This window comes from Gossypium arboreum, chromosome 12 (genome assembly GCF_025698485.1).
Source record: "Gossypium arboreum isolate Shixiya-1 chromosome 12, ASM2569848v2, whole genome shotgun sequence".
Taxonomy (NCBI): Eukaryota; Viridiplantae; Streptophyta; class Magnoliopsida; order Malvales; family Malvaceae; genus Gossypium; species Gossypium arboreum.
The window spans coordinates 115,059,222-115,071,353 of NC_069081.1; the positions used below are offsets into that span (position 1 = coordinate 115,059,222).

A 12,132-nucleotide genomic window follows, 5' to 3' on the forward strand; every position below is an offset into this window, starting at 1 on the left:
ACTTTACGTTCCCCTAATAATAATTCAAATAATAATTATAGCAAAATTAATATAAAAACCACCACTCTGTCTCAACATCGTCTTTCTCTTCCTCTCCTCCTCCCGTCTCTGACCAAAGCCCCCCCTTGCCGACCAGGAAATTAAATAAGGTAATGTTTGAAAACCTAATTTATCTGCTCTTTGCTTCTGCATCACTGCCATATTTGATTCTCTGTCTTAAATACTACTTCTTTTTTTTTACCTCCGTCTCCTCCATTCCTTTTTTTACAAGGTATTGCTTTAGCCGAAATAGCGGACCGTTCTCGCCGCTATTTTCCGTTACACTGCCGATTTTCAGCCGTGATCGACCGCTATTGATGTGAAATTTGTTCACACCGCTATTGGGGTCTTTAGCGTTAGCGGACGGCGCCGCTTCCGCTATTTGGAATCCTTTCCTACTAGTAAAAACTAGATGTTTTTAAGTAGGAAGTTTGAAGAAGCTTTTAATCTTTTATGTGAAATGGCAGCTAGGATTGTGCCCAACCACACATGCCATATCATAGATTTGGAATTTGCAACTTCAGTTTTGTGCAAACAGCTCTTCTGGATTCGTGAACTAAGCTAGGTGATATGATAACACAAAATGGGTTTAGGATTTTTTATTAGATGCCTGAGAAATGTGGTCTCATGGAATTTGATTTTATATGGGTATTTGAAAACTGGGAATTTAGCTTAGGAGAGGCTGAGAGTGTTCTTGATGAGATTATATTATCTTGGAATGCAATTTTATCATGGTATCCCAAATATAGGGAATATGGATCAGATACTTCATTTTAATCCCCAATAATTCTGAAATGAAATTCATCATGTATGATGCATCTAAGTAGATGCCTTTCCTTTTCTATTTTAACTAACTTGCATCCATTTGTCTTTCCACTTACTAAGTACTGGTCTGTGTGGCTGTTTAGCAGTTCAGATTTTAAGGTTTCTGCTTCATCATGGTCAACGCGACTAAAGGGCTGTTCGTTTCTTGGTAAGATGGATATTTAATGCTATACGAGTATATTTTGATGTTCAATGTTCAATTGTTGCTTCTTTATCTCTTTCTCCTCTATTTCTATTTGTTGGTTGGGTCAAGCGTAATCCAGTTTTAAATGGAAACATCAGCTTCATTTTGAAGCTCTAACATCCATCGGAGAACTATAAGAACCATGCTTTCTAAAGCCTTGATTTAGTTCTTGGAATCGTATGATTAATTGGAGCTTCTAAATGGGAGATTAAAACCATCCTGTCTAAAGATATTAGTGTGGTGATTCTATTGTTTGCATGGCATTTGGCATTTGATTAGAATTCATTGATGTCACAGTCGAAGCAACCCGATCGCTTGTCTGTTTAAATGTTTAAAATAGTTGCATACAAATGTCATTTATTTGCATCGTGTTTATGTTATTTTTTCCCATCATAGTCGTGTTTAAGGTATTAATATTTGCTCATATAAATTTTGACAAGCTTGTGTATTCGAAGTTTATCAGGTTATTAGTTCCCCTTCTGCATTATAGCTGAAAGATTCCTGTTCCATTATATTTTGCAGTGACATTCCCATGGCACAGTTTATCGTGAATTTGAATGCATCGCTGCCAGCTGCACATAAGTTTATAATACATGTGCTGGATAGCACGCACTTTTTCGTGCAACCTGATGTCGCCGGAATGATACGAAGTGCCATATCCGAGTTCAGAGACCAGAATTCATACGAGAAGCCAACTTGATTCTTGAACTCAATAACCTTTCTTTAATGGAGCTCATATATGAAAAACCAATAAAGAACAACAAAGAAATTCTAGTGCATGAATATGTGCAATTGCTGGCTTCCTATTTTCATTTTGACTTCAGACCCTGATATAATTGAGGGCTATATTTGGATTTGGATTTGGATTTTGTATTTATTTATATGTTTGGCTATCATTCCAAAGACTTGTTCGAGTATATCATTATCCTTATGCTGAAATATTAGATGATTGTTAACAGGAGTTATTGCAACTACTAACATGTAAGAGGATACTAAATTGGTTCCAAGCAATTTTTTCTTTGAAACTCTATAAAGTTAATTAGTGTATCGTGTTATGATTGTGTTTAAAGTAAACTTGATCGCAGATCTGATGGCATGCTCTGTCGCAAGATTAGGCTTGGTTGGGTAACCATTTTTGAACTTTGGGTCTGTTCGGTTAGATCTGAATTTAAATTAAATAATAAAAATTATTTTTTAAAATTAATTTTAAATATATATAAATATTAATATGAAATTAAAAAATTAAATATTTTACTGTTTTAAAAAATAAATTTATAATATTTTATATTAAATTAATATAATTTTGGCTCTGAATTTGATAAATATGTACATTTTGATATTTGAATTTAAAAATATAAAATTTAATGATTTGACACTTTAAAAGTATATAAATTATATTATCATTTTATATTTATAACAATTTGTTATATAAATCACACACATATATATATTATTATAAGGTCTTAGGGTTTCAAATGACATGGCAACTTAAATTTTTATATGTAGCATATTTATCCTATCGAAGATGACAACACAATTTATTTGTAAAGTTTTAAAACAATTGGTACCATAAATATGCTTTAAAATACCATTAATTTTTTAACAAAATTTTTTACTATACTATTTTAAAAATCCAAATAATTTTTAAATAAAAGTTAGAGTGTAAATTTACCATCATACTATAGATAAATATTAAAATTCGCCAATATACTTTGTTTTTATTAATATTTGCCATTATTTTTTTATTTTAAATGAATAAATTTAACACTCAATTTTTATGTTATTAAATTTTACCATTAAACTTTAAATTTTATTAATTTTACCACCAATTATCATTTTTAATTAAATTCGTCAGCTCAATATTAAAAATAATAATAATAAAACTTCTTTCAAATATTTTACTTCAATATTTAATAATAAGTTAATTTATAAAATATAAAAATAAAAATTAGCTTAGATTTTTAAATTAATGAAATAAATATTTGAAAATTAGTATATATAAAGTAAATTTATTTTTATAAAATAATTGTTTTATTAATATTGAAGGTTAAATATTAAGATAAAATACAAAAAAGAAATTTATTAAATTATTTGCAATTTATTTTAAAGTAAAATTGATTAGAGAATTTCAATCAAGTATTAAACGTGGAGACAAAATTCAATCAAATAAACGTAAAAGAGGAAAGTCTCAAAATAGTCACTTTTGTTTACGTCATGTTACATTTTAGTTACTTATGTTTGAAATGTTACACTTTAGTCACTTACGTTAACGTGTTGTAACATTTTAGTCACTGATTAGTTACTTATGTTTGAAATGTTACACTTTAGTCACTTACGTTAACGTGTTGTAACATTTTAGTCACTGAGCCATTAATAGTCGTTAATAGTGTAACAGTAAGTTGACGTGACATGTTAAATCATCATTTCAAACAAAAATTTTAGGTTAAATTATACAATTAATCTCTATTTTTTTTGAGTAATTTAATTTTTTTTCCTTTATGTTCTTTTGACTTTCCTTTTTTTTTCTTTTTTTTTTTCATTCTCTTCTACTTCTCCCTCTGTTTTTCTCCATTCTCCATCTCATTTAATGTAATTTTTTTTTATGTTTTCTATTACTTAAAACTAAATGGGAAGAAGAAAAGAAAAAAAAAACTTAGATTGTTCAAAAAAATAAAAATATAGGGATAAGTTTTAACAAATAGAAAACATAGAAAAATTAAGTCAAAAGAGATGAAGAAAGGAGGAAAACAAAAGAAAAAGCAGAAGAGAATGAAAAAAAAAAGAAAAAGGAAGGCAAAAAGAATATAAAAGAAAAAAATTAAATTGCTCAAAACGAAAAAATATAGGGACCAATTATATAATTTAGCCTAAAATTTTTTGTTTGAAATGATAATTTAACGTGTCACACTAGCTTACCATTACACTGTTAATAACAATTAACGACTCAGTGACTAAAATGTTACAACACATTAACGGAAGTAACTAAAACGTAATATTTCAAACATAAGTGACTAAAATATAATCTAAGATAAACAAAAGTGACTATTTTGATAGTTTACCAACATATAAAATGTAAACTTTTTATATAGAGTTAAAGTATAATGGTAAATTTATCTTTAATTTATAAGTACAATCATAAATATCATTTAAAATTAAATATAGTGATAATTTTTAATTTCACTTAAAAGAGAGAAAATTTTACACATAAAAATATACTTTTAAAATTAATGATATATATATTTTAAAAATTACAATATATTTTATTAATACATGCAATTAATCCGTGGTATATTTTGTTAGTAGAAGAATATTGTGTAAAGAATGGAGCAAAAACTCTATAATAGTAACGGCACCACCAGATCCTTGCTATATCATCAACCCTCCCTCCCTCAATCTTCTATTTCTTCTTCCTAATAAAACGCTCTTCGGATTCTTCAAACCCCCAAAACAATGGCAATCTCACTTAATACAAATCTTCATCAGCCGTCTCTGAGGTTATATTTCTTTTACTGTATAATACAGACTTGGTGTATTTCTATACGTATATATATGACGTGGGTATTTTCTATTTTCTTCGTTTATTGTTTTGCAGTTGTGGGACTAAGGTTTACTCTGGTTTGAAGCTTCAATCTCCCTGTATGTTTGCTTTCTTCACTCTGGAGTAACACAATTCCTTTTTTCATATACCCTAAATTTTGAACTTTTTTTTTGGGCTAATTGTTACTATTTTGAAGGTTTGTTTGCAACTGGTAGACCAAACTTGACTGCGGACTTCTATACCAGAGTTAATAAGAGTCTCCAATGCGGGTAACCAGTCTCTACTTTTAACTTCTTCTTATTTTTATTAATCGTGTATAATGGCTTGTAATTGGAGATTTGTTCTTATTTATTATGGGACTCTCTAGGGCAACTTTGCAGTTCATAAATTTGAATTTTGGATTTTTACAGTTTGCTTCTTGTAAGTAAAAGTGATATTTGAATTTTGTTTCTGGTTCCAAGGAAACGAAAAAAATTGCATCTTTTAGTGTTTATAATTAATATGTTTGATTTAAAGCTTGCTCCTTTAAGCATATCTGGCATGTGTGATGGCTACTTTGTAGCTGTATGCCTGCCTTGTTCTGATTTTTTACCATGGTTAGTGTTGTATTCTAGTTCCTTATTTTATTTCATGGAAATGGAGCGCTTTATCTAATGTAGTCTCAACTGTATAGTACGCGGCAACGTTATATTCAAGTTTCAAATTAGTTCTTCAAATATCTGCATTTCTTTGTCTGCAGAACGCGAAGCTGCAAAGCAACAAGGTCACGAGTAGGGATGATGCCAATAGGAACTCCAAGAGTTCCCTATAGAGTTCCAGGTGAAGGAACTTGGCAATGGGTTGATTTGTGGAATGCACTAGTGAGTAAATTTAGCTAATTCTAATTATAAATCGGAGAACTTAGTTTATGGATGCTGTTCAGAGTCTTGTTATGCTGTAGATGATTCGAACGTACCCTTATAATCCTTTGCTGTTTTACTGTTATATGGATATCTTTCAGTTGGAAAAGTGGTTTGATAATCTGTTTCAGAATCTGTCCTAGATTTTCATTGTTGCCTGAATCTGTTGTTTTCATGTGCTCTCAAATAAGCTTTGAATTCTATTATGTGCCTTCTAGAGGCTAATGAAAAACTTTGGAATTTGGATGCAGTATCGAGAGCGCGTTATCTTCATTGGACAACATATAGATGAGGAATTTAGCAACCAAATATTGGCAACGATGTTATACCTTGATAGTATTGATGATAATAAAAGGCTTTATTTTTACATTAATGGCCCTGGCGGGGATGTAAGTTTCTTTTGATTTTTTTAAATGCTTTTGCTGATGTATATATTTAAATTTCTATTTTCTTATCTTTGGTCACTATCTGATATGGACTGGGCGTTGTTTACAGCTTACCCCAAGCTTGGCTATCTATGATACCATGAAAAGCTTGAAGAGTCCTGTCGGCACCCACTGTGTAGGCTATGCCTACAATCTAGCAGGCTTCCTGCTTGCAGCTGGGGAAAAGGTATCACTTCCATCTAAACCTGTAAACTTTGTGGTGTTACTTTTGCGAGTGTAGGCTGTGAATTCTTGTGGCATGATGCATGAAGTTATCCCTCAAAAGTTTTAAAAGTTTTAGACTTTTTTAGCTGTGCTGACCAAATAGTGATTCTTGAATTTTCTTTTATTTTGGTATGGATATAATAATAGCAACAGAAAAAAGCTATCGCCCCTGACCTGATTGGGATTTTGTAATCCATGATCTGTGCATCAAAGCTGTTTCTAGAGCCTACTGTGAAATTTTCTTTTAACGTCTTATGTGAGGCATCTGTTATTTGAAGCTGAAATGGGAAATATGATATAATTGTTTCTTGTTTCCTGTACATGAAGGGTAATCGCTTTGCAATGCCTCTTTCAAGAGTTGCTCTACAGTCTCCAGCTGGTGCTGCTCGTGGTCAGGTATGGCTGCATGCTATTGTGATGAATTATAATAAATTTTTTCGTTGTTATCATTTTGATGATCATAAAATTAATGTCAACAGGCTGATGATATCCGTAATGAAGCCAATGAGCTTCTCAGAATCAGAGATTACCTTTTCACCGAGCTAGCTAAGAATACAGGCCAGCCTGTTGAGAAGGTGATGTTAACAGCTCAATCTCTGAAGTGATTACAATAATGTTCTTCCCTTTTTTTTGGTTTGATTCATTTCAGCATTGCTAGCATCCTTTTTTAACTCCGGGTTCTAAACACAATCACCTAAAATCTCCCTTTTCGAGCTTTCATTCGCTCTCTCGGCTAAAGTTCATTTGTTCTTCTGTTACTTTTCTTGTTCATATGTTCATTATTTTACCTGTTGAAACAGAACTAACAATGAATGTGGACATGCAGGTCAACAAGGATTTAAGTAGGATGAAACGCTTCAATGCTCAAGAAGCTCTTGAATATGGGCTTATTGATCGTATAGTCAGACCACCTCGTATCAAGGCCGATGCACCTCGTAGGGATGCAGGAACAGGCCTTGGTTAGTGTTTATTATTTCCCATAACAAAATGGCTTGATATAGCTGTAATAATATTATGTTTCTCAAATTTATGTGCACGTTTTTGCATAAAGTGTTATATTTGAATGCTTTGAAGTTAATTGATCCTAATGAAGTTTTCCCCAAAGAAAGAGCCAGTCAAGCTCCATTAGGTATTGATAATGGGTCATTTTTTCTCTCATCAGTGCTGCTTTTAATTTCATACTTGGGTCCAATTTAATACCAATTTACAACACAAGTTCAAAATGGGTTGGGTTTATTGTTAGTGCCCAATTCCCCAGAAGTTACAAAGAACCCAACAGAAAAGATACTTCAGTTTTGGGGTCTAATCATGATTTTAGTCTCCACCTTAATTCCTCTATTTTAATTTTGCATACTTTGATTTCTAGGTTAAATTCTGCTATTAGATGAAAGTTTTAAAATTTCAGTCCTTATCAAATGATAATTATTAAATTTATTAAGTTTTGTTATTTTAAAATTTTGAGGCGACAAATATATCAATATTTGTGATATCATGTCAATTTACTATTTATATATTACTAGAAAAGTTTAGTTAACGGATTAATGATTGTCATTTGCATATTAAAATTTTAAAATTTAAAAAGTATAAGGATTTAAAATAATCTAATTTTATTATATGGATTAAATATAAAACCATATGTAGAGTGTAGGTTTAGTAATAACCAACCAAATAAATTTAATTGTTATTATTTAAGTTAAGATTAAAATTTCAAAATTAATGAAACAAAGGACTAAAATTGACTATTTGAAAAGTACAAGATTAAAATTGATTAAAATAAAGAATAGGATTAAACTCACTACTTTAGTAAAGTATAAAAATTAATAATAAAATTTAACCATATTTATATAATGTTAGGTTTTAATTGATAACATTGTTAAAAATAAAATTAACCTGTAAATTTATTACTTCTTGAATATGGTTAATTGAAATTTAAGGGGATGTGTTTGAATGATAACAAGGAAAACAAAAAAACTTTAGCTCATCATATTAATAGGAAAATATAATTTTGTGTCATAATATTAATTAGGAGTGACTAACAATATTATAAAAATAGAATTAAATTATGTTAATTTAGGGAATTAAGTTTCAAATTTTAGTTTTGATACTTCTTTCCGGTTAATGTAATTCTAGTATTTGTCTTTAGAATAAAAAAAAGAAAGAAAAAGAAAAACCCAGCAAATAGCATCACGCTTTTGCAACATGATTAACTACGACATGATAATTGCAGGAAAAAAGGTCTTATATCATTCGCACATACATTAATTAGTATAATAATAATTAACAAATTCATGCAACTTTTGAAGGATTCCCATATGGATGGCCATCAATAATAAGTCCAAGTTCATACATGAATAATTCAACATCAAGGGGAAATTGTTGGTTGAAATAAAATGTTAAATTTATTTCATTAGCAGCTTGATTAATGATGATGATTAATTAATTAATTTTATGGCCAACAATCAACATGGTTCCACATCGGTTGCCATGGATCAATCACATGGAGGCACCTTGATTTGTCGTTTCCTTAGGCGTTCTAATCTTAAAAAGTCCAATACTCTCTATTGACTTTGACTAAAATCCATAATTAAAAACCCCCCCGACATGTGAAAGCTAATTTGTGTTTAGGGATGGATGCAATGCAACAGCCTTGAACTGGTAAGACATGAGAAAAAAGCAGAAGAAACATGACAACAACAGATTCGAGGCAATGGGGGTGGGGTGCCTTTCACATGGCTTTGTTTTCTTCCTTTCTTAAGCCCTCCTCCAAGATTTTGGTTTCTTAAAAATTATATTTATAATATTAAATTGCTAGTTGATTTGTATAATGAGATAACAACATTGTTAAGATAAGATTGTTTAGTGTGAGTAGCCAATATAGCATTCAAAGTAGTGATAATTTCAAGGTTGTTTCATCATCAGCTTCCAAAACTTTGCTGTCTCAATGGTTTGTGGGCAATGGCATGCTTATGTTGAAGAACCCAACTTCCCATGTTTTTTCACATTAATATGACATTAATATAAAAATATTATATTTTATGAAAGAAGTTACTTTCAAACTTGACCCCTTTTTTGGGGTTTTTTTTTTAACATTTTATTAGTAAAAGTGACTATATGATTCATATTATTTTCTATCTAAATGAAAAAGGAAAAGGAAATTACTAAATCTTTTTTATACAATTTGTGGTTATTAATATTTATAAGAAATTACCAAATATGAAATTTTTTCAGATTGATAGTCATTATAATTTATATAGTTTCGTACTATCTAAATTAAAGAAAAGAAAATACAACAATGTACAAAGTCTTTTATCTTATAGATAAACTATATAAAACTTTTAAATTTTAATTTAATTGAGGATATTAAGGGTGAGTATGGATGTGTGGTGAGTTGCGCTGTGTTTTGTTTATCTTTTATTTTACATTACAATATCTAATCTCACTGTCACCGTTATTTTTAACCTCAGTTAAATACACTGTCTATCCAAATCTATCATAAGTTGAATGCTTGAAAAAAATGGTATATTTATAGAATGGAGCTAATTATAGGTGCTATAACATATAAAATACCAACCGGTTCACTTTATTAGGCATTCCACGAAATGCCTCTATTCTATAAACTAATCGTCTTTATAAATTTGATAGACAAAACTGTATTGAGGGTTTAATTCAGAATCCAATCTTCAACAAATTTGTTTATATATGTCCTATAGAAGCTTGCTTGATTCTCTCAAAGAGCATAAAACATCCTGAAAATGGTGTAAATAATGGAAAAGTGTTGTGTTAGTCTTTTTTCTTTTGTCTTTCAACATCTCGAATCTAACAATTTTCAATCACTTGTGTACATAAATTTCTGATTTCAGCAGTGGGACCTATTTCTCCTTTCTCAGCTAGCATAATTGGAGTTAATTAATATTAAATCTTAATTTATTTCATCCAAATAAGCAGGAATATATCAGAAATTATTTTATGAATATTTTCTATCACTTTTATAATTATTTAATGATATTTTAATAATTTTTTCATGTCTTTAATATATAATTTTGATAATTTTTAACCCCAAACTCTAAGATTAAGGTTCAAGATTTAGGAGTCGAGTTTGGATTTAAAGTTTAAGGTTAGAGTAAAAATTATCAAAATTATGTGTCAATAACATAAAAATTTACTAAAATATTATAAAATAATTAGAAAGAGATCACGAATGAGTGTAATAAGAATGACTCATAAAATAATCTCGATAAATAAATGAAATGAAATTGTAAACAATTTACAAATTAAAAAAATAATAATAATACGAGGAATGATAAATTATTTATGAGAAAGGCCAACATTAACTTGATCTCCAAGCATTCCATCAAATTATATCTGTCAATAGATATATTTATATTCGGATGGTAAGCAACTACCACAATCCAAGAGCAAAAAATTGGGGGAAAAAAAATCCAAACACTTTGTTTTGGAGTCATCTGAAAATGAACATTAAACAAATATTAGCATATAACATGATACTGATAATAATGAAATAACGGCTTTTTGTGAATCCTATGTTTACAATTTTCAAAAAAAAAAAAAAATTGCTCTTACATACCGTTATCTTATGTTCCATTAAAGATTTAATTTTCCATAGGCTGAGAAATTCTTTATTTAATGATGATAGTATCAATGATTTCTTTTACTAATTATATTTCAGTTTTCAAACATCATTGGTCTGATAATTAAATTCTAAAGAACCAAAAGGTTTGATTCCCCTCTTTTTTCATACATATCCAATTAATTTGGGGTTTGGCTGCCACCCTTGGATAACATCAAAACTAATCCAAGCTTATGAGGAAAGAGCAAAAGACATTTCAGACAAATTATGATATTTCATTTTAATACATGCTGCTGAGATTTGTCAGGGTCTTGGTTTTCTTTGTATTTAGATGATATTTTTAATATTCGGGTATCTAGATAATATGGGTTATATGTATATCTTCTATCGATGTTGTATTAATAAAAAAATTTAATATATGTTCTCAATGTTAATGTCGAAGTCTCACCCTATGATTTTTTTCCAGATTTGTTCTAATTTTAGTTAGTTATTGAGTTAATCTTGGTGCTACCTTTAGTTGGAGTATTATTTTTTTCATATATTTTAATTGTTAGTTATAATTGATAAGTGCTAGCCACCCTGATCACTTGATTGTGATAAAGAGAAGAAAAATTTTGGAAGAAGTTTTACCTTTCTAAAAATTTAGTAATTATTATTTATTTTATATTTAACTATTTTATAGCATCCACTAATGCATGGTTTTGCAAGATAAAGACAACAATGATGTAGCTGTACTAGTTAATTACTACCAGAATTTTAGGGGGGAGGGGTTGGTTTGGTTTGGTTTCTCTGGATTCTTTGTTTTTTTCTTTAAGCTCAGCCGTTGGCCGTAGGCTGGCAGCCTACCAACATTAATTTATAGTAACATGCAAATACCAACAACTTTTCTTTTCTCTCTCTCCGCCTGCATATTGCAAAGTGAGCCATTGCCATTGCCATTGCCTTACGTTGTGCTTCCCTGTCAGCGCCTCCAACGCGTCTTTGTTCACTCACTCAGCCCCACCCCCAACACCTCTGGATTATGCCGCCCTTTACTTTACACCTCCATTCCTTCTTTCCTCCCCTATATATATGTAAAATGAGAGAACTCATTAATAAACCTTAACCACTCACATTCTATTACAACTACCTGTTTTTATGGAATTTATCAGTCTCTGAACGTAATATATATATATATATATATATATATATATGAATGAATGCGACAAGATTTACCATGTGTTTAAGCCCCCCCAAAGATTGGATCCCTAATATTTTTTCCTTTTTAACTTTCTTTTTATTAGATATAAATAGCATGTGATTGAATATATATAATTTATTTGTGCCAACAGCTCGTTATATACACTCTTTTTCGTGGACAAGCTGTTTTATATTCGTTAATGTTAAAAGAAAATAGAATAAAAGGGAGT

The 12,132-nt window shown here is 29.9% G+C and overlaps 2 protein-coding genes across 4 annotated transcripts; both read left to right on the forward strand.

The window, feature by feature from the left end:
* Positions 1-1,965, forward strand: LOC108477341 (general transcription and DNA repair factor IIH subunit TFB5). Of its 3 annotated transcripts, none has more exons than XM_017779853.2 (3): positions 1-149; positions 951-1,012; positions 1,571-1,965. In XM_017779853.2, exons 2-3 carry the CDS (start codon positions 978-980, stop codon positions 1,746-1,748), a joined length of 213 nt encoding a protein of 70 aa, XP_017635342.1. In that variant the 5' UTR covers positions 1-149; positions 951-977; the 3' UTR covers positions 1,749-1,965. The 3 variants fall into 3 exon arrangements, with proteins under 3 accessions (XP_017635342.1, XP_017635340.1, XP_017635341.1); XM_017779851.2 differs by having other exon boundaries at positions 4-149; positions 948-1,012; XM_017779852.2 differs by having other exon boundaries at positions 27-149; positions 956-1,012.
* A 2,434-nt stretch (positions 1,966-4,399) lies between these two features.
* LOC108477248 (ATP-dependent Clp protease proteolytic subunit-related protein 2, chloroplastic) lies at positions 4,400-7,243 on the forward strand. The gene is made up of 9 exons (XM_017779741.2): positions 4,400-4,542; positions 4,641-4,684; positions 4,783-4,855; positions 5,326-5,446; positions 5,737-5,874; positions 5,981-6,097; positions 6,463-6,531; positions 6,615-6,710; positions 6,962-7,243. Exons 1-9 carry the CDS (start codon positions 4,499-4,501, stop codon positions 7,097-7,099), a joined length of 840 nt encoding a protein of 279 aa, XP_017635230.1. The 5' UTR covers positions 4,400-4,498; the 3' UTR covers positions 7,100-7,243.
* Positions 7,244-12,132: the final 4,889 nt, after the last annotated feature.